The sequence below is a fragment of the Kwoniella pini genome, chromosome 1 (assembly GCF_000512605.2).
Source record: "Kwoniella pini CBS 10737 chromosome 1, complete sequence".
Taxonomy (NCBI): Eukaryota; Fungi; Basidiomycota; class Tremellomycetes; order Tremellales; family Cryptococcaceae; genus Kwoniella; species Kwoniella pini.
In genome coordinates this window covers 369504-391271 of record NC_091716.1, presented here as the reverse complement: position 1 = coordinate 391271, position 21768 = coordinate 369504, and the positions used below count along the sequence as shown (strand labels likewise).

At 39.6% G+C, this 21768-nt stretch overlaps 8 protein-coding genes across 8 annotated transcripts; 5 read left to right on the top strand and 3 right to left on the bottom strand.

Annotated features, from left to right (window-relative positions):
• Nucleotides 1-323: 323 nt before the first annotated feature.
• Nucleotides 324-3250, top strand: I206_100159 (uncharacterized protein; the record flags this gene model as incomplete). The annotated part of the gene is made up of 12 exons (XM_070202149.1): nt 324-980; nt 1058-1390; nt 1460-1496; nt 1564-1586; nt 1656-1792; nt 1868-2009; nt 2068-2191; nt 2273-2528; nt 2603-2625; nt 2683-2787; nt 2854-3016; nt 3091-3250. 12 exons carry the CDS (start codon nt 324-326, stop codon nt 3248-3250), a joined length of 2160 nt encoding a protein of 719 aa, XP_070058250.1.
• A 432-nt stretch (nt 3251-3682) lies between these two features.
• On the top strand, nt 3683-6175 carry I206_100158 (uncharacterized protein; the record flags this gene model as incomplete). The annotated part of the gene is made up of 6 exons (XM_019152944.1): nt 3683-4147; nt 4233-4502; nt 4570-5007; nt 5071-5517; nt 5588-5740; nt 5804-6175. The coding sequence occupies 6 exons, from the start codon at nt 3683-3685 to the stop codon at nt 6173-6175; spliced, it is 2145 nt and encodes a 714-aa protein (XP_019015082.1).
• Nucleotides 6176-6731: 556 nt separating this feature from the next.
• On the top strand, nt 6732-9435 carry I206_100157 (uncharacterized protein; the record flags this gene model as incomplete). Its single annotated transcript, XM_019152945.1, has 5 exons — nt 6732-7211; nt 7273-7783; nt 7842-8030; nt 8092-9037; nt 9102-9435. 5 exons carry the CDS (start codon nt 6732-6734, stop codon nt 9433-9435), a joined length of 2460 nt encoding a protein of 819 aa, XP_019015083.1.
• A 1478-nt stretch (nt 9436-10913) lies between these two features.
• Nucleotides 10914-12433, bottom strand: I206_100156 (uncharacterized protein; the record flags this gene model as incomplete). Its single annotated transcript, XM_019152946.1, has 8 exons — nt 10914-11117; nt 11193-11327; nt 11394-11568; nt 11641-11714; nt 11773-11806; nt 11874-11932; nt 12039-12172; nt 12334-12433. The coding sequence occupies 8 exons, from the start codon at nt 12431-12433 to the stop codon at nt 10914-10916; spliced, it is 915 nt and encodes a 304-aa protein (XP_019015084.1).
• Nucleotides 12434-12813: 380 nt separating this feature from the next.
• On the top strand, nt 12814-14371 carry I206_100155 (uncharacterized protein; the record flags this gene model as incomplete). Its single annotated transcript, XM_019152947.1, has 9 exons — nt 12814-12914; nt 12981-13019; nt 13129-13228; nt 13296-13388; nt 13451-13770; nt 13853-13891; nt 13966-14047; nt 14158-14235; nt 14300-14371. The coding sequence occupies 9 exons, from the start codon at nt 12814-12816 to the stop codon at nt 14369-14371; spliced, it is 924 nt and encodes a 307-aa protein (XP_019015085.1).
• A 482-nt stretch (nt 14372-14853) lies between these two features.
• I206_100154 (uncharacterized protein) lies at nt 14854-18752 on the bottom strand (the record flags this gene model as incomplete). Its single annotated transcript, XM_070202148.1, has 16 exons — nt 14854-14868; nt 14938-15110; nt 15173-15791; nt 15863-15958; nt 16019-16110; nt 16160-16212; nt 16269-16543; nt 16611-16724; nt 16778-16889; nt 16963-17057; nt 17108-17296; nt 17349-17583; nt 17637-17778; nt 17836-18033; nt 18096-18286; nt 18346-18752. The coding sequence occupies 16 exons, from the start codon at nt 18750-18752 to the stop codon at nt 14854-14856; spliced, it is 3006 nt and encodes a 1001-aa protein (XP_070058249.1).
• A 1197-nt stretch (nt 18753-19949) lies between these two features.
• On the top strand, nt 19950-20327 carry I206_100153 (uncharacterized protein; the record flags this gene model as incomplete). The annotated part of the gene is made up of 1 exon (XM_019152949.1): nt 19950-20327. The coding sequence occupies one exon, from the start codon at nt 19950-19952 to the stop codon at nt 20325-20327; it is 378 nt and encodes a 125-aa protein (XP_019015087.1).
• Nucleotides 20328-20688: 361 nt separating this feature from the next.
• On the bottom strand, nt 20689-21460 carry I206_100152 (uncharacterized protein; the record flags this gene model as incomplete). The annotated part of the gene is made up of 3 exons (XM_019152950.1): nt 20689-20775; nt 20893-21087; nt 21194-21460. The coding sequence occupies 3 exons, from the start codon at nt 21458-21460 to the stop codon at nt 20689-20691; spliced, it is 549 nt and encodes a 182-aa protein (XP_019015088.1).
• Nucleotides 21461-21768: the final 308 nt, after the last annotated feature.

The window sequence follows — 21768 nt, the reverse complement described above, 5'->3', positions numbered from 1 at the left end:
GATCTATCTTTATAGATAAGCGAGACACGTAAAAAAACTTAATGTTATCGCGTGTGATATCGTAATATTTCAGCTTTCAGCTTACCCGAATATTACAAAGATGCGGGAACAACATTTACAGGTTTGCGTTAAAAGATATGACCATTTTGAATTTACATATGATAGGCATTCATAGCATATATACCAACACTTTGGTTCTGTAAGTTTAGATATACCCATCGCTTCGATTCAAGCAAAATTATACTGGACGATCGAAAATATCTTCTGCGAATTTGACAAGATTACTTGTGATCGAATTTGTGTAGCACACACGTTCGACGAAGATGGCATTTCGCATACCAACACCTAGAAGAGGTATTCGTTCCATCTTAGTTCTTTTAATACTTATTTTAACCCCTTATCTCATTTTAAAACACTTGTCAATTATTCCACCTTATTCTTCTTACTCTTCAAATAATTTACCTAAAACCAATAGTGATTTATCAAAAAATCGATTAGCAGGTAAAAAAGATGAATTAGTTATAAAAAGAGAAAATGAAATTGAAGACAACGATCAATCATTTTTTAAATTAGGTTCTTTTTTAAATGATGATGATAATGAATTAGAAGAAAAACAAAAATTAATTAGAAATAGAAAAAAATTATCAAAAAATAAAGGAAAAATTCAATTTCATAATATTAATGATGAAGAAAAAGAATTAAATAAAGAAAATAAAATAAATCTAAAAAAATCTAATCATAAATTTTTGAATAATGGATTACTTTTAATTAATTTTCATTCAAAACATCCTATTTTTGAATTAATTAAAAAATCAAAAGAAAATTGGAATAAAAAATTAAATAAACAAAGTAAAAATTTAAGTGAAAGTGTTGATGAATATCGTAGAAGATATTCTAGAAATCCACCAAAAGGTTTTGAAAGATGGTGGAATTATGCAGAAAAAAATAATGTACAATTGAAAGATGAATATGATCAAATTGTAAGTTTACGATATATTGGGAAATAAAAGGGAATTATAGTAAATAATAAAGCTAATTTTGTTTAATTGAAAAATAGTATCATGATCTTGAACCTTTTCATGCACTTCCTCCATCAAAACTTCAAAGTTTATTGAAAGAATCTTCAGAAATGTCAGGAATGTATACAATAGAATGTCCTGGCGTAACACAATTGAAATCACCTCATAATGATGAAAGTGAAGAGAAAGTATCGTCAAAATGTGTATATAAGATAGTAGAGAAAGGTTTAAATGAAGAAGGAAAGAGAGTAGCGAAAGAACGTGCAATTCAACAACTTGGTTTACTTGAAGATGTTGAAGATTTATTGGAACAAGTTAAGGTTGTCATGTATAGTCATGATGTACCTTGGCAATTTGTAGGACATGAATATGTGAGTCAAATCGATCTGAATGTCGTTCACTCCTGTGGTAGATGAGCGCTAATATTCGTTATTGAGCAGAAAGGTGCACTGGAAGATGCTGCGGCTGTAGGAGAATGTAAGTGAAAGTTCTTCATCCGCTACTGTATGATATAGAAGACTAAAGTGATAAATCCTTTCTATAGTCTTTAATCCGGAAGAGCATGAGGTAAGTCGATCTCAGAAGGCGGATTACGACTAAGTGAGTATCATTATTGACCTCGACTATCCTTACCAGATTGACACAGCACATCTCGGTTGGGCATCAGCCTGTGCACCCCATAAACCACTTCGCCACGATTATGACCCAGCGGTCTTACCTGATTTAGAGGGACTATGGAATGGGGCCAAGAGTTTCGTATGGGACCATAAGGCGTGAGTCAAAAAGGGTCTTCAGCCGGACGTGCTTTTGACATTATGAAGTACGATGTTAATTTATCTTTTTAACAGTTCTATGGACCCTTGTATACATCCTACTTTAACTCATCTGGTCGGTTTCCTTTCTGGTCATGGAAAAGGTCCTGGACCAAGTAAAGAGTTATATCCTGTTCTAGCTATGTGTAAGACCACTTTACATGCGGATGTGCTTGGTGTGAGTCGCTCAGTACGAATTCTACCCCGAAGGCTTCTTAATGTGACAACGCATGTAGGTCTCCATGGAAGCTTGGACCGAGGATGTGGGAGACGATCCGATCTGGGAGGAAAAGAAGGATGATAGGATGTTATGGAGAGGTAAAACGACTGGTATATATTTTAAAGATGAAGTCCCATGGAGTGAGTCGTCGAGTATCATCTCGTCCAGCTTTAGGAATTCGGATTTTTGGTGATCGAACTGACTCGTCTGTTGGCATATAGACATATCACAACGGATAAATTTAGTTTCCAAGACTGCCGAACCATTAGGTCATATACCGGTTCTCGATGTTCCATCACAACATAATCCGAATAAACCAGTTGGTGCACCTCGGAATACTCCTCTGTCACAACTCAATGCGGAATTGATGGATGTAGCTTTTGTTGATCAAGCTATTCAATGTGATCAGGATGTTTGTTACCAAATTCAAGAAGGATATAAGTTTGCTGGTAGGAAGACTTGGTCTCAGGGTAATCAGTGAGTATAGTGGTCATTATTGATCAAATCTCGAGGTAATAAGGCTGTCAGCTGAAATGTTACCCAAATCGCAGATACAAGTACTTGCTTGATATAGGTAAGCCACCCGCCCAGTATCTCATATAATCGAATTCAGCTGATCAGATCTATGTAGATGGAAATGGGTGGAGTGCGAGATTTAAGCGATTAATGACAAGTAATTCAGTCGTTCTAAAATCCACAATTTTTCCAGAATGGTACACAGACAGGATACAGCCTTGTGAGCAATTTGCTGATCAGTATATAGTGTAATAAGTATGACTAATATTTATGTTTCCATATATAGGGGTACATTATATACCTATAAAGGCGGATCTTACAGATTTATATGATGTTTTGTCATTTTTCAGAAATGGTCATGATGATTTAGCAAAAGAAATCGCTGTCGAAGGTACGAAATGGTCGAAATCATTCTGGAGAAAAGAAGATATGATAGCATATCAATTTAGGTGAGTTGTCATTTCAATGCAATAAGTTAAGCTGAAAGGAGATTCAAATCACTGATAATACTATGAAATTATAGACTGTTCTTAGAGTACGCTAGATTATTGGCTGATGATAGAGAAGAATCGTCATTCACTTTGAAAGGAGAAGATTTGAGAAAGAGGGATGATCAGTTTATAAGTGATGAAGAGGCGAGCGTAGTCATACCGAAAGAGTATAACCATAACGACACAGGTTGACGGTCATAAGAGTACTCAAATGATAACTAGGATTGGCGTCATAGAATTTAATATTTAGCTCATGTTGTATGCATTTCAGGCATTCTATCTCTACATGAATGCAATTGTCTGATGTTGTGATCGGTTTGCCGCCACCCACTCTTAATCAGTCGTATAGCTTAAATTGATTCCGTGGTGATGATGATTCAATGAATGATGAATGCGGTGCCACCATACAGCGATAAATGAGATCTACAACGTCAGCATACCCCGGAATAGAACAATCGTAATTGATTATTATAACTTGTGAAAGACTCATCGACTCAGTAGCAAGACAGTGCTGGTATATTTGACCTGTCATCCACCTGTTCGCGTTACTCAATATCTCGTCTGCTCATTCTATCTAACGCTTTCCCACCTGCACCCATACGTCCATCCATCTACTTACGTACAATGGATCACTCAACTTCTTCACCACCCAATCCATTCTCTTCATCACCTTCAAGTTCACCTATACCTTCACCTAAACCACCTATGACAGGATCAAATGAAGAAAATTCAAGTCCAACTTCTCCACCACCTATATTATCACCTTCATTAATTAATTCACCTTCACCTTCATATTCATCTTCTTCTGTTAATTTAGGTTTAAATAGTAGAAAAACTTCTTCAATGATAAGTGCTGCAAGTGGATCACCACCTCCAACACATCGTGCAAGTTTTCCTGATCCTTCAAAAAAACCAAAAAATGGTTCAGGTTTAATAATTTCTTCTTCAAATGAACCAAAAATTAAAACTGATTATTGTTGTTCAAGAGATAAAGAAATTAATTTAGGTGAACAAGTTCATATTATTGATGCATTTAAAACTACTGAAGGTGGAAAAGCATCTTATATTACATATGTAATTCAATTAGGAGTTAGTCATATTTTTTTTTATTTTTTTTTTGGTTTAGTTTTTAGTAATTTTTGAATTTACTAATTGTGATTTTTAATTTCTTTAGACACATACTACTAGACGAAGATATTCAGCTTTTTTATCACTTCATCAAGCACTTACTGGTTTATATCCTGTTCTTATCATTCCACCTATACCTTCCAAACAATCTTTGACAGATTACGCTGTTAAAGGTCAAACTAAAGCAAAAGAAGATGCAACAATAATTGCTAGACGAAAGCGATTATTAGAAGATTTCTTAAGACGAGTTTTGAGACATCCTATTTTGGGTGGAGAACATGTTGTTCATCGATTTCTGGAAGATGGAGTGAGCTGGGTAAGTAGTTACATTCGATGCCTATATTATAAGAAGATGAAGAAGCTAATAATGAATCTTATCAAAGACCGAAGTACTTCACTCACCTCCAATCTCCCTTCTTCCTAAAAACCCTTTACATGCCCCATCTCATAATCCAACTTTTCAACCTTCATCACCAACATTAGAACATACACCTGCATCAGCTTCAACACCTGCACCATCAACTTCTTATATAGCTCATCATCTTTTACCTACACCATCTACTTCTCATCCTCTGAAACAACCAGATCAAAGATTTGTCGATTCAGAAATCTTTACCGAGAAATTTCAAAATCATTTTACAGGTACTATGGAAAAAGTAAATCGACGTGTAACGAAAAGATGGACAGAACGTGCTGGAGATATGAGTGAATTAGGTGCAGTTTGGAATGGATTTAGTTTGGTAGAACAAGGTAAACTTGGAGAAGCAATCGAAAAAGTTGGTCAAGCTGTTGATCAGGAATATTTAGCTACAGCAGCTTTGGTACGTCTGTCCTTTGCTCATTGTTGATTTCGAAAGAGCTACAACTAATATATGGAAAAATAGCTTCAAGCTTGGGAAAAAAGTACAACAGAACCTTTACATATTTATAGTCAATTTGCAGCATTGATAAGACAGAGATTATCTTTTAGACATCAAAAGCATGTTCAATATGAATTAGTACAAGAAGCTTTGGGAACTCAAAAGGATAAATTGGAATTACTTGAGAACGCTGAGAAGGAAGCAAGGCGATTAGAAGAAGCATTAGAAAGAGGTGGAAGAGGTTTATCTTCTTCCACTTCAGATCATTCTCAATTACAAGCTCAACAACAAGAACAAGAAGAACGTGAACGTGAAAGATTGGAAAGATCACGAGTAAGAAGTAGTGCAGGCGCAGCACAGGGTTTCGGTTTATTATCTGCAGTCAAGCATTCATTGAGTGGAATGATGGATGTTGATCCAGAAGCTACTCGACGAGCAAATATCGGTAAAACCAGAGACAATATATCTCAAGTGAGTACTGCGTATACCGTACTTTTGGATCTGTCAGACTAATGATATCGATTTCTTCGCGTTTTTTAAGTTGGAAGATTCGCTTCATGCTTCTGCGCAAGATCTGAAATACGCTTCTACAACTTTACAGGCTGATTTGGATCGATTTCAAAGGCAGAAAGTTGCGGATTTGAGAAATTTGGCTATTCAATTATCTAAAGTTCATAGAGAATGGTGTAAACAGGTGAGTCTTGTCAATCAGGTATAACATTTATACCCAGTCATTGACGATTATCGTTGAACGCAGAATCTCGAAGCATGGCAAGCAGCACAAGCAGCTATTCGAGAAGTTGATTCTCATCCAAATCAACCTCCTATATCAGCTCAACCAGCTCAACAAGATACACTGGGTGGAACATCAAGCACATCGAAACAACCTGAATCATTGAGTTCGAATAATCCAATGAGAATGGGAAATATGAGAGGTGAAATTGATAGAATAGAAGCTGCAAATAAACCATTACCACTTCCTGAACGCGATGAGGATACTCCATTTGGAGATGATAATGATGATGATGAGGAGAATGATACGCCTACTAAAGGGAAAGGTAAACAAGTTGAAGTAAATACGAATACGAATTCGAGTGGAAGTGGAAGTGGTCCGCTTGGTCCGTTGTAATTTTATTGTAAATTAGGCATTTTGATTTGGTCGCGTTCACATGTATGCTTTTTTATGTTAGTCTACCGGTTGATAGAGACGCATATATGATGGGACTGTTAATGTACGATAGCATGTATACTATGTCTTTTTGAGCTTGCTGTATGCATGAGATGAATGACTTTGCAACTGAATTTTAGTTATTAGATATTGAATTGCTAGTCTAAGGGAAAGACACCCGAAAGGAGTAAGCCACGTGGGTTTGATTTGTTTGTTGTCACACAACTAGAAGTAAAATCAGTCGCGGGATATAAACAACCAAACACTACTATCATTCAACTTGGTTTAATTATCATAATCATCTTGATTCTCTTTAGTATATATAATAGATTCCATTCATCGAATAGACTAACACATATTCAATAATATCTTGTCTTCTTGGTGATACATATCGATCGGCGGCAGTGACGACCGAGTCCTCGCTGACATCAAATAAGTCACATAATATCGAATAAACAAACAATTCTACTGTACCTAGACCCTCAACATTTATAACTTGGCTGAGCAAAGTCTCACTATGGATCCTCTACCAATATTACCATCTTCATCAGACTTGGAACGTCGTAGATTAGAATCAACGATAGATAATGATTTAGGATCTCTATCATTATCATCATTACCAACTTCAACCACATCTCACTCAAATTCTTTCCTCTCTTCAAATCAATCAACAATGTCAATGGAATATCCTCGAGCAGAAACTATGTCAATTTCTTCCCAACCTTATCATCAATTTAATGGTCCAAGTGAAACACCTCGAGCGACTCGAATACCTTCTACAGTAGGCCGAATGAGTAGTTTTGGTGCAGGTCAAGGAGAACAAAGTATGTTTGTTGGTGCTAGTCCTGTATCAACTGCTGGACATCATGCATCAGCCGTCACTTTAGGTGCGGGTGTATTTGGAAAAGACGATTATTTCGATACTGGGAGTGAATTTGATCCTGAGAGAAGTTTAGGTAGATTAGTTGGTGAGCTTGGTAGAGTCATGGGAAGTGATGTGAGTTGTACCCTTTTAATGTAATGTAAGAGAATGCGTTAACCAACAAATCCAAACACAGAAACTTCCTTCTAGACCTTCTTCACCATTTTCACCACCTAGATCACCATCTCCTTTAACATCAACGAATCAACCTGGAAATTTATCATTTACACTTAATCGAAATGATCCTTTACTTTCCCCTCCTTCTAGCGGTGGTGAACAAACTATAACTCAAAAAGATTATCAACAACGAACAAATGGTAATACAAATTCAAGATTTTCATCATTAGCTAGAGAATTAGGAGAAGATTTACGAAAAGCTAGACAAGTTGTACCACCTACAACAAGAAGAGCATTAAGCGATTCTACGACTCATAATATTATAAAAGTTCTTGCTCCTACTAGGAAAGAAAAAGCTACTAGATTACAAAATCTGCAAGATGAGAATCGACGTTCTGCTAGTGCACCTATACGAAGTACAAAGGATAATTCAATGGACATTACGGGTTATACTAATTTGATGGCTACACCTGCTAAAGGAAATGAATATGGTACTTTGAGTAAGAATGGTGAAGTAGGCGGAGATTCAGGTAAACTCTTCCTTCTGGTGTGGATATTTATCAAGCTTATTTTTGCTTTCCTCGTTAGCATCGGTAAATATTGCTAGTACATTGGCAACTTTGAATGCTAGACTACGTGCTCTCGAAACTGAAAATACCGTCTCTCGTCGACGAGTCAGAGAGCTTGAAGATGAAGTTGAAAAAGCTAGAGCTGAAGTTGAACTTGCTAAGCAGGATGGCGGTAAGAGATTACGAGATGTGATAGGGGAGAAATCAGGTAAGCCATTTCGAATGCCAAAATACTGTATGAAAGAAAGCTGAATTATATTCAACTCTAGCCCTTGAGGATCTCGTCAAATCCCTTCGATCCCACTTAGCTCGTCTAACAGTCGAAGTTGAATCCAATAAGGCTTTGATTAGTGAACTACGTTCAGCTTCTTCGCCTCCCCGAAGGAATACCACCACGCTAGGTCCTGCTTCATCAAGTGTCAGCAATGAATTAGTGGCCTTACGAAGGGAGATTGAACGGCTCTCTGCTGAAGTATCACGTTTGGGAGGAATAGTAGAAGAAGGATTAGAAACTCGCAAAAAAGCAAGAGGAGAACGTACAATGCGAATGGAAAGAGAAGAGATGGAGAGATTAGTAAGACAGGTGATTGAGGAGGAAAATGAGGATGAACATCGAGTTCAACAAGATATGGAGAAGCGAAAATCGCGTCACGAGCAGAACGACACGAATCCTGTGGAACCCTCAAAATTGAGACAAGGTCTACATGCTGCTGCTTCTTCTTCACCTACCCTTGCCCCTCCTACTGTTCAGCCTCCTACACGCATCGCTGAATCGCAACAACCTCAAGTGGAAGATGAGGTAGATTCGCCAACCCCTATATCTAAGTCTATATCACAACAAGGCTCTCTGATACGAGGTGATTTTGACCCAAAGCAGAAGAAATCCAAATCTGCCAGAAGAGCCAACGATATCACCAATAACGGTGGTCCATCATCTCCTTTCCCAAGTATTGTAGGTGACGATCTCGAAGCTGAGTTCTTCTCGCCCTCCGCTTCAAGGAAGAGCAAATCCAAGCCAACCTCAATTCCCGCTGCTTCTGCATGGGACAAAGAATTCACCGAGACACAAGCTGAAGTTCGAAATCAAGTTGCTTCGGGGAATTCTCAAAGACCGACTTCGGCTAGAACAGGTTTAGATGGTCAAGAACTACCTCCTCAAACTGTACTAGCAAGAGTATTACGGGAGCTGGAAGATGATTTCGCCCATTACAAGATGTAAGTTTGGTTGATCTAAGTCGGATAGCGATGGTATAGGGAAATACTAATTTACCTTTTTTAGGATATATTCTGAACTAGCAGATCAATATAAATTATTAGATCCAGCGTCAATGTCATCCAAACGTCATGTTTTAGCTGAACATTTGAAAGAAGTTATTGATGTATTAGAACAAAAAGCAGATCAAATTGGAGATTTATATGATCTTTTAGAATTTTCAGATAAACCTTTATCTTCTTCTCAAGGTGATAGAATTACAGCTAATAAAAAGCAAAGTGTTAATGATGTTTTAAGAATGGTTAAGAATTCTTTAGGACAAGACGTTTTTAATAGATTAGAAGATGATTTAAAGTTTAATAAAGGAAGAAGGAGGAAAAGTGGTGGTATTGAAATATAAATATTTCTTATTGGTCATTTGGATATTTAATTTTACATATAATTGTGCATATTTAATATATTATTTGTTCATTTTCTGGATATTTACATAAATATATATACATTAATATTATACATATATACCTATGTGATAAAGGAGAAGAACTAGTTGAGAGTGTATCTTACTTAAATATATATCCTGGTTTGAAATGCATTGTATCGTTTTCATTGAAGATGGTTCCAATTAAACGTTGAGAATATAAATAAAAAATTTGTTTTGTTTAAATTAAATGGTTTGGATTTGGAATCACGTTGATATCGTTTTTTTTTTTTTCCTGATTGTCAATCTTTCGTGATATTTATTATATGTGTAATCAATGAAAAGAATTGAATGTTAGAAGATCATAATCATTGAAGATGAATATTTCTCAGATGGATATCTTATATTCGTGCTGCGTCAGATGTAAGAAAACTAAAATACGATCGGCTTTGGAAAAGGGTGAAATAATGCTGAAGGAGATGTTATCCCTTTCGTCGATGTAAGAGAATTCCATGGACGAGATGAGCGGATGTAAGAAGAAAATAGATACTCATATGAAATCCGATTAAATCGGGGTTCTGAAGTTGTGAAATTAGAGTTGTGAAATCCGAGTACAGAATGAATGAATGATATTATTACAGAATTGTCTTATCTGATTAATTTTAAAAAATAAATTGTCAAATCAAATTTAGAGCAAGATGAAAAATCAATCAATAACGAATTGTTGCATACTGTATGTAAAATATTACTACTCATCATATTCTATCTTTTCAAAGTCTTTACAAAACAAATCATAAATTACAAAAACCTATTATTGACCCAAAAAAAAAATCCCAAATTAGCGATCAATTTCAAAAGTCATTTAAACAATATTTGAAAAGATAATAGATATTAAAGTAAAAAAGATCAGGAGGCGTCTACGAGCGTATAATGTAGAAAAGCGCCTGTTATAAAGTTGTCCCCATATGAACGGTAGGACTGGTGCCAACGTAGTCATCATTGAATTGTATGAAATTGTGTGAGAGGATATTTATAATGGTTAGAGAGATGAAACTCAAAAAAAAGGAATCAAAGACGCGAATGGAACTCACATAGAATTAGAATATCTCGTATAGAAAGAAATGATACATAGTTTAAAATATAAGAAATAAATAAGGTAAAGTAGAAAGATGAAGAAATGAACAAAATGATTAATTAGTTCAAACTGAAGTCGAAAGAAATTTGGGTATATAAGGTTTACGTAACTTGACTTTTGATAAAAATACATGTGGCATTACAACTCGTTAACTTGGCTCTTCGTGTTAGTAATTACCCAAGTAGGATGACTTTACGCATAATCACCAAAGTCAAGCACTTGTCATGATACAATTTCGTCTTATGTATATTAAATTGCTCAATAGAGATATGCACAAGCTAACAAATTCGAATTCGTTACAATGATATACATCTGACTCTATCAATTAACTATCAATTTCCATACCTTCTTCTCCACCTGCACCTGCACCTGTAGGAACAGCTACAACTTCAACGCCACCTTGATCTTTACCAGCTCCAGAAGTAGATTTAATTTCTTCTGAAACAATTAAAGACCTAATTGATTCTTTCGTCCATGCTGTTGTACCTCTTCTAAATTTATAATTTCTAGATTTGGTTCCTCTTTCATTCTATATTAAAAATTCCCAATTAGCATACACATCTAAGGCGAATTTTTTATAAAAACGATCTGTAGGTAAACTCACAGGCGTCTCATAATTCCTCAAAGTATCAGTACCATTTTTTGTAATTACTGATACATCTACATTTGAACCTGAACCTAAATCATTAAATATACCTGATCGAATAGCTCTAGCAACTAATGCAATTGCTTCTTCTCGCTATTCAAACCTTTTGTTAGCTAAATATTCCTTATGATCATAGATGAGGAGGATTACGAAGCTAACCTTCATATTTTCCTTGAATGAAGATTCGAACACTGCCATGGCTGCTAAACTACCTGAACCCATCGTGACATAAGGCAATTTATCGGTAGAACCGTGTGCGTGTACTGTAAATAATTGAGGTCCTGTCACATCTACTCCTCCCAATACTAAATGTGCACCGACATGACCTTGGTATCTAATTTATATGAGAACGTTAGCGATCCATACTACCATATGTTAGAATCACATGAGAAGTTATTTGATTTACCTGAACAAATATTGTTTCAACATAGTCATAGCCGTTACAACTCTAGCTGGTCGACCTTGTGAGAGAGCATGTAGCTAGATTGCGTGAAATGTCAGCTAGCCGAACAATATAACAGCGACAGCTATTGCTCACTTCGAGATTTGAGGAGATGAGGTTGGTGACGAATCTAGTGATAAATATCATTGTTAGCTTTCACCACGAAGCAGGGGTATGCTATCGGTTGGCTAGCTTACTCGGTATCTGCTGCTGTACCTGCACCACAACATCTGATTTGAGGAGTGAGGTAGTGGATCTGAGTTAGGATGATTAGCGTTGAACAGACATATCAAGAATCGTTCGATGAAAGGAGGTAAAACCCATTCAAGCGGATGCTATAGGTCAAAGATTAATCGGCTTACCTTTTCACAATTCTTATCCGCTACGATTGGTCCACCAGTAGCTCTAGTATCTGCTCCTAAACATACTCCTGGTTCTTCACCTGAATCACCTCCACCAAAAATAACTCCTACAATCGTTGTACCGGTAGATGTGGCTGTGTTGTAGAAATTTGATGAGTGTGATGTGTCAACGGCAGACCATGAGGTTGAAGGATACAAATGGGATCAAGGATATGTCACAGTCAAATATAAGAAATAAACGATATGTAGTAAGTAACCTGATCAACGATTACCAGCAATAATATTCTGCACTCACCCTTCGGTATACCTTGTAACCTTTCGCCAAAGAATTGGTTTCTAGCATAATTTGAAAAGTCGAAACCAACATTAGGTGCTTCTACAACCTTGGATGCCATCTTTGTCTGTATTTGTGGTATGCTTGAGTTGTCAGGAAGTGAAAATTGCTTAGATTACAAGTAAAACTATGTATTGATACCCAAATCTCTCAACGATGATGATGCTTGAGCTTAGCTTGAACACGCGTTGCAGTGTTAAAGGCGGAGGGCCCCATTATATGTTCTTTTAATGTTGTGGCATTGACCTGATACGTGAGTCTATGGTCAGCGGAATCAAATGTATCAACTGCGTTATCTATAATTGGGCTCCATATCTTACACTTTCAGGCGCGTATCTTCTCAACTCTTTCCCATCAACAACTGAAACAATACCACATCTCCATCCTATACCTTCTCCCTATCTACCCGCTCAATCTAGTCACATCCATCGATCAATCAAGATGCAAGCTTTTAAGAACTTTCAGGCTTCTATGCCTGCTTTACCCGCTGTTGACGTTAGCGGATTCAACAAATCTCTCAGAAATACTGTACAAGCAACTAGGTCAGTCAGCTAAATGGTCACGTATACATAGTGATGCCAAGTAGCTGACTCGCAATCTTCATTTAGGGAGAGAATCGGTCAAGTTGGTCCTGATGGAATTACCGAGTGAGTAATCTTACTCTTTCCGCTTATAAAGAATTCAAAATTGGTACAAAAGTTCGACAAATAGACCGATATGTGGGAAAGAATCGTTGTACTAAAATTGCAAATATAGATTACCAGCAGAATACAAAGCCCTCGAATCTAGAGTAGATGCATTGAAAGATGTGCATCAAAAGTTATTGAGAATCACCAAAGTACATGAAAGGGAATCTGTAAGTCAGCTACCAAGCATTCAGAAATGCGCAGATAAGCTGACAATCTGATTGATTTCGAATACAGTACGATTACCCAAGTGATATTGCCGAATCACTTAACGAAGTAGGTCATCAAGCAGCTTCAGCTTGGTCAGTCTTTGCCAATAAGAATCTAAAGGTGAGTCTGACATTACTCCATGATCTCAACTTAAAATATAAAAGCTAAATTGGTTAATTTAGAATACAAATTTACCAATTCCAATTCCTTCTCCAACTGCTCAAACACCTCATCAACCAAAAACTCTTCCACATGCAATTTCAAGAGCCGCTAAAGCAGGTGCAACTGAATTAGGATCAGAAGATAGATTAAGTATCGCTTTAGGTGTTTATGGTGCTGCTATGGAAAAAGTTGGAGATGCAAGACTTTCTCAAGATAATTTAATCGCTGATAGATTTGTAACTCCTTGGCAAGCTACTTTATCAACTTCAATTGGATTGGCAGTTAAAGCTAGAAATAATGTAAAAACAGCTAGATTGGAACTTGATTCAGCTAGAGCTGCGTGAGTACATATATTTTACACCCGATTACCTTTCGAAGAATGCTATGAATGAGTGCTGAACATCCGAGTCACTTACTCGTAGTCTCAAATCCGCTGCTCCTGCCAAACAAGAACAAGCTAGGTATGTCGATCATTAGTTTGCTGTTCTCATTGATCGGCAAGTAGCTGATTTGAGAAAACGTTCATACTCATTAGACTCCACGTCGAAGAAGCTGAAGATAAATTGGTTCAAGCTACCGAGACCGCAATCGGATTAATGAAGGCTGTTTTGGAGAACGTGAGTGTCCATGATAATCTCGATTCAAAGTGACGATACTACTGCGTCTCAAAGATCACATGCCGTCTAGACCAATGTCATGCTCTCATGCTAACGTCACTTGTTGATAGCCCGAACCGATCCAAAATCTTTCAAACCTGGTCAAAGCTCAGCTCATCTACCATTCTACAGCAGCTGAGACTCTCAGTGTAAGCTTGCTATCTCGCTTTAAGCGTTTGAATCAAAGAAACCAAGCTGACAAAGTGATTATAGGGCATCCAATCTGAAATTGAGGATGCCGCTACTGCCGCTGAAGGAGAATACAGAACTTCCAGAGGAGCTTAAGCGTATCTGAAGTATGGTGTGCGCAATGTAGCAGGAACAACTGCATGATTCGGTGGTTCTCAGCTTCATCTGTTTTTAGATTACATTCAAGTCACTTTGCTTATCCAATTCACTCTACTGATTATGAATCTATAAAACTGCGAATGCTATTGCTTGCCAGTCTTACTGCGCAGAATACTGGAACAGCGAGAACGACATGATAATCTGACCAATTGTCCTGTACTGACATTATATTACACATGGATCACATCGCATAATATGTACAAATGAAAGTACTTCCACTGATGAGCAACGTAAAGAGCGAAATGAAATTATAGTATTGGCAAATAAGAGTCCAGCTAATTAATATCGCTCTATGTAGATAAAATGTTATGGAGGCACCGCACAAGCAGATTTCGACCTGGACATGACATGGAAAAAAAACCTCTCGAGCAAGGGGCAAGACTACAGAGTGAGACGATGAACAGGCGCTTTTGGGTAGATCACATCCACCAGGCCTGCCATAGATCTATCAGCTCATGAGGTACAAAACAGGTTGCCAGTGATGGCGAAAGGGATGGACCCACCACTTCGGCTAATTCATCATTCCTCTTTAATAGCTTTTGAACCTGCATAATATCGATGCTGAGTCCAGTCATCCTTGAACCTCTGGGATTACTTCTTCCAGCGGAAGATACAGACGGTGCTTGAGACGCTTCGGAGTCATGGACGATGATTCGGGCTTTCTGACACACGAGATCTGCGCGATTGCGTATTGTCAGCTCTTGACCGTCCGTCGTCATCTCTTTACAGCTGACTTACCTGCGATATAACAAACTGGAACCAAGCTGACACTGGTTGTACACCTAGTGAACGAATGACAAAGTGCGTGAACGAGTTGTTGAAGCTGATCAGGGGTCATAGCCAATTCATCCAATAAACAAATGTAATGAGTGGGTCTAGCAGTACCAACTCTTCCAGCATGAGCTTGGAGGAAGAAATCAAAGGCGTAAGGATGAGTGACCGATCGGTCGACTACCAGACCACTAGGGAGATTCCCGAATTTATCAACATCAGCATCTCGACCGAAGAATCGAGTAGTGTGTCGTTTTGCGCAAATGCAGATGAGGAGGAGAGGTCGATAGTTTGGCTGTAATCGTTTACAAGCCTTAAGAATGGCAACGTGCTCGTAGGATAAAACAGCTGCGTATTGACCCTCTGAGATACCGTCTCGGAATATCAAGATTCGTTCAGGGTATTGACCGTTGTGCTTGTGAAAGATCTTCAAGTGCTCTTCGATCATAGAGGAAAGATCGGTAATAATCTCGGCTCGACCCTCTTGCAGTCTAATTTGAGCTGAGTATGTGTCGCAATCGGCGTTGTATGTCGCGATAGTGCATGCCACGGTTGGAGACAATTCATTTCCAGCTTTGATGGGCGGCTGATGTGGGATCTATATTAGCTGTCCGAATGACTTGGCCCAAAAGCTCTCGACTGATCAAGGTGACATACCAACCCCAGGTCCCCACCTAGTAACATGGTCTTGCCTTTGATCATACCAGGCATCTCACTTACCGGCACTTGATGAGGAAGACCGCCAAGCTTGTTCTACACATGGGTCAAAACCATTAGCTTGTTTGTCCAACAATCGTTCTCCTTTTAACACACCTGAATCTTCATGACCAAGTTTCCAGTATACGCGTCAATACCTCTGGGATTGCGAATCTTGGAAGCTTGCATACACTGGGTGGGGACCGGTCCTGCTCAGCATTGTCAGCTACGACTACACCAAATTGCAGAGCAGCTGACCCTTGAGATCGGTAAAGGAGCTCTTCTTGATCAACTCGTATAACCAAGCATCCCTAGATCGGAACGAGCTGTCAGTCTTCTTAGCTGTGGTGGACAGTAAGTTGCTAACCTTCCAGGTAAGATACAACAAATAAGCTGTGGAGCACATTTGCCGACCATGTAAGCTGCTCGAGCGGCTTGCTGAAGAGCGTTTGGGATAGCTCTCGCGCCACGAGGATCGATCGGACCGATACATTCCGGGTGTTTGGTATGGACTAAGACTCCATGAGCCGTGAGGCTCTCGACCATGAAGGTGATGTACCGGTGCATCTCGTCCTGCTCGGTATATCTGTCGAAAGAAACTACCGCCCAAGCGACCAAGGGCTTTTTACCATTTCGAAAGAACTAGTGATTGGAGAAATGACATGTCAGCGAATTGTCATCAGGATATACGGGTGGCGATTACACTCGCTCTTTTGCCTCTGAGGTTCCAGCTACCATCTCGTGGAACTACTCCTCCGTTACCATAGGCTACTGTAGGAGCTGGAAGGATTCGCGCAGGAAGCTGGATCATCCTTTGGTTTACCTGTTTCCAGAGCGTCAGCTTCTAATGCCATACGCAGTTTGCCTTGTTCTCACTTGCAAGCCCCATGCAGCGATTTTAGCCTGTTTTTCGTGGGCTAATTCGCTTCTCCAACTGTCCACTTGCATGGCTCGCTCTTTGGGCTTGATAGCGCTGATTTTGATCATCCTGGTACCGGAGCGATGATCTCATCAGCTATGTGTTCGTCTTGGTGACACGAAAAGCAGCTGCTGATCCTCACTCCGCAGTCTGATCGGCGTTCAATTTCGTCGGAGGTAGTGAGTTCCACTGAGCGAACTTGACAAACTCGAGAGGGATGAAAGCTTTCTTGCCATACTGCCAAAGCTTGTCAACATGGTTCATTCATTCCCTTCAGTCACTCTCACCTGGATACAAGGAAGCCTTGGCTTAGTTACCTGAACTTGATGGTATTGGCGGTAATATTCGATGATGCTAATTTTTCGGTTCTCGCCACCATCCTTCCCTTGGATATCGAATGTGATTAGCTCAGCCGGTTGAAGGGTAAGTGAAAGAACGGTGTGGAGGCGTTCACTCTTCCTGTGAGTCACGGTGAACTGTTCGAAAGATTAGTGTCATCGATGAGCGATGTGGGCTAAGTATTCTTACTTTGGTACCTCGAATGACTTTCTTCACAAGTGCGGTCTCCATCTCAGTCAATGCATTGAGATCTCTGTTTTGACTCGTAGGTCCACGTGGCTCCCTTTGAGCTCCTCTCCCTTTTGACCCCGTTTTATCCAAAATCTTGGCAATGACCTCTAGGGCAGGACCATCAGCTAAGAATGCTGAAAATCCTATATCGAGGTTGAGCAAGGGTAGACCCGAGCCAGAATATCGGAAAGATCTGGGGACTACATCAGCGGTGACCTTGCTGTGAATTTCTAGCGAATCACTCACTGCATGAAACCTTTACAAACGATAGCTCCTTGTGGGATAGCCACAGCTCCTGCTATGCTGAAGAACTTGTTTCCAGTTGCACCGACTTGAGCATAAGTTCTGCTTGGGAAGTCTCGCATGAGCACATTGGTAGCCATGAGCCCTGCAATAGAGGGATCAACAGTCAGTCCCATCGGTCACGGAGCAGCAATTGACTGACCAGTCAAGCATTTTTCTTCGTTTGCCGGCGCTTTCTGATCAGCTCTGCAGAACTCCATGACGATCTCCAGATCGATCTCAGCTACTAGCTTGAGGATGAGGGTCCATTGTCGGTTTTCCTCGTCAGAGGAGGAACCTTTGCCAGATCGCTGTACAACTCCATCAGGTGCAAGTGCCACCTTGAAGGTCTGGGTACCGCCTAGTAAGGGTTGGGTTTTTGCAGTGAGTTATGTACACTGAAAGAAGCAGATTACGACTTACCGTCGGGAATAGGTAATTTTTTTGGAGTGAATGCGTTTCTTCTCCCATCATATGCACTGTTGGCAAGACCATCGGCAAAAATGCCTCTGTGATCAAGACAAAGCTGTTCCCAGACAGCTCGAAGGAGGCCTTTGGGTTTCTTTGCGTTCTCGCCTCTTGTTTTCACGGGTTCGATGTCAACGTCATAATGGCTAATCAGCTGGTATTAGCGATCACAAACAGAGAGAGGAGAATTAGTAAATGTACATACTAGATCACCTTAGCTCTGGCGTTATTCATGGATCGTACCTGGAAAAAATTGGATTTGACACTAAGAGGTCTTCCGTGCTCACCAAATCCAGGTCGTACGAGGTAGCTTCTGAGTGGGAGTTTCTCGAGAGATTCCGAGATCTCGGTAATACCTCCCCGTGAGGAGGCTCCTGTTACAGTGGGTGCTCTTCTCTCACTCACTGCAGCAATAGAGGGTGGTCCTCGTCCCGCGTCACGACGTTGGGTTGAACTATATTGATGAGGTGGAGCATCATAAGCTCCTGATAGATGACCTTTTGCAGCAGCATCGTAAAATAATCGGTCAACTCGTTCACCGAATCGAGATGGAGCTGGAGCAGTCGGAAGAGGGAGAGGACGATCGTTAACGGGCCTGCCGTAGTAATCCATCTGGGCTGGTGGCGGGAGCCCTGCAGACGGATCCGCCTGAGCAAAGCGATGGTACCGACTCTAACAAACTTGGTCAGCGGGCATCCGAGTGACGATAATTAGTATAGGAACCGTCAACGAGCTTATATCAAGAGGCTAGAAACTGATGGAAAGAGCAGAGACGTCGCAGAGAGTGTGCGAGATATGCTAAGAATGGGCGCAAGTGGAAAGGCCAAAGCTCACGTCATCGTATGTTTGTCGAATTTTTGCATAATCACGTTCGTCAAAGTCATCGTATCGACTCATGTTGATACAGTGGCACAGCTGAAGCGAGGAGTCAGCGGCAGTCTCACTATCCAAAAGGAGATAGTTTGCGAAGGGCAGTGAAAGCTCGAATAGAGTGGCGATAGGGGTGTCGTTATGGTAACATGACTTACCTATATGGCAACGAATGGTACAATACAAACTAGTATACAGTTTCGAGGAAGCTCAGATCCGAAATTGAATACAGTCGAAAGGTGAAAGAGAAGAGAGATGAAGAACAGAAAGAGAGGATTCTTCGAATTAAGGAAAAGAAAAAAGAAAGAGAAGGATGAATGAAGAGGAGAAACAGAACTTTACTGAAGGGAATGCATCCACTCGCCTGAAATGGCCGTGCGTTATGTATCGACAATCATTGACAGCGCTCGGTCCTCAAGCGTTATTCTGACGTGGATTAGGTTTTAAGTGATTATTCATATTGTTAGTAGATCAATTGAGTAAGTGATTCGATGATTATCAGTAAAGTGAACTGAAAGATCATAAGCATATATCCAAAGATGCCCGGTGAAGATAACAACAGATAGGAGAGTATCGAACATTTGGCTCGATGGTTTTCTCTTGATTGGAGATTTCCGCTCAAGCAGACAAGTGATTCGTCGGAACGAGAATTACCAGTCAGTCAGGGGCGTTAGGTTATGTCCTTCAATGCTCGTGGAGATCGTGAAGAAGTATTATCTGCTCATTTCGCACTATCAACGTAAGGAGGAAGAAGGAATTTCGAGGACAAAAGATCATATCGTCATCGATTCACAGAATAATCACCGGGAATCCAATTACCGATCTTCATTACGTTTTCCATCTCAACTACATCTGTCACTCGATGAACAAATTCGTGATCTTCCACATACCTCACACAAATCTCAGCAAAAGCACCCCCTAATAGATTAGGACTATACAATGTATAACGCAAGGAAACGACCGACAGCGAATAAACCATTCAATCCCGCTCATACTCATCCCGCATCAATATCATCCCTTCCTTCAATTCAAACACGTCAACATATTTCAATGGCTTCATCATCACCAAGTAAAGATAAACCCGCAGTACCTGCAGAAGGTATACAATCAGGTGGAGGTGGTGGTGGAGGAGCAGGTGCAGGCTCAGAAGAAGGTATAGAAGGTTTAGGGATTGAGAAGAATGATGAAGATAAAGAGAAGAAGGGAAATGATAAGAAATGGAGTGATCCTAAAGTCGTACATCCTGCTTCGGACGTTTGGGGAAAAGGTCCTTCTAAGGAAGATGAGAAAAGGAGAGGTAGTAAAGCCAAACTCTGAGTGAGTCAATATGGTAAAATATATCCTTAACGTGTAGCTGATATCTTGTACTGTCTGATAGACTTTGACATAAATTCCTTTCCCTCCTTATATGGATCTATTGTCTCTATCCAAGGTGATATGACCTTGGTGTAAATGCCATCACTCAGACTCAGACTCATTCAATTGTATTGCCTCCTCTAAAAGAACGACATAAGCCTAGCGACCCAACATATGAGTGACCTCTTTCAGATACATGTACACTATGATTAAACAACGATGTAACATCGCTATATATCAATTCCATAATATGCATTATGTCCAGTACAAGAACATATCCCCCGTCCTGCTTCAGGTCAGTAATAACATGGATACTGTGCGATCAACCAGTTCTGAGAATTACATGTACACCAGAATCAGTTTGAACTATATCACTGAGTTGTCCAATTTCAAGACCAAATGTAGCATCCTATTTCCCAAATGAGTCATCAGCAATCAATCCATAAGTTCCAGCAGACAGCCTGTCTGCTATCTTGATAGGATAGCAAATTTGTTTCGCCATGGTGTGAAATTAAATAGGACTTACCTCGAAAGGCTTTTGCATTTGATTTCTACCAAACCAACCTAAATCTCCACCTTTCTTAGCTGATGAACAATCACTCTCAGTAGAAGCGATCTTTGCAAATTCAGCAGGAACGTCGGAAGGAGGAAGTGATTTAAGTGTATTAATATGTTTTTCAATAATTCTTTGAGCCTCTTCACGGGATATAGTAATGTTGTCCTACAAGTATGAATTACATTAGCGTATTTCGGGAATTGATTTTTAATATCACAGCTTTATATCGTTTTGATTCAGTGATATGAATAATACTTGAATAGCCACATACCTTTCTCCATGAACTAGGTCTTCTACTTCCAGAATGTTTCGCTAAAATATGACTAGCTCTGACTTGTCCATCTTTTCCTCCTCCTCCTCCTCCAGAACTAGGAGCAGCTGATCCTTTTAAGAATTTAGAAGCCCCAGGTAATTGATGTACTTGTTCTTGAGGAATTTCTGAAGGTGGTTCCCAAACTGAAAGACCTTTTTCAGCGTGATAGAAATAAGGAATTTGACGTGAATTTGAAAATCGAACTTCCCAACCTGATGATGCCATTTTGTTCAACGGTTGTTTTATACTAGTTCGTAAAGGCTGAGTTGTAGTATGCTATTTTTGATCTGATATATCTGTTTGTTGTTGTATCAAGATTGAGTGGAGTGGGAGCGAGTTCTGCTAGTACAACTCATCAACGCATCAACGTTTGTTGAAAGGATCTTGTACGAGTGGAGGTAAATCCTCGATGGCGTCAACATCTCACTGCGCGTCACTTATAGTGGCTGGATCCGACTGTTTGTGTGGCGGGGTTACAGTTGAAAGGATTTGACAAAATTGCATGTTTATCATATTGTGTGCAAGAACAATAC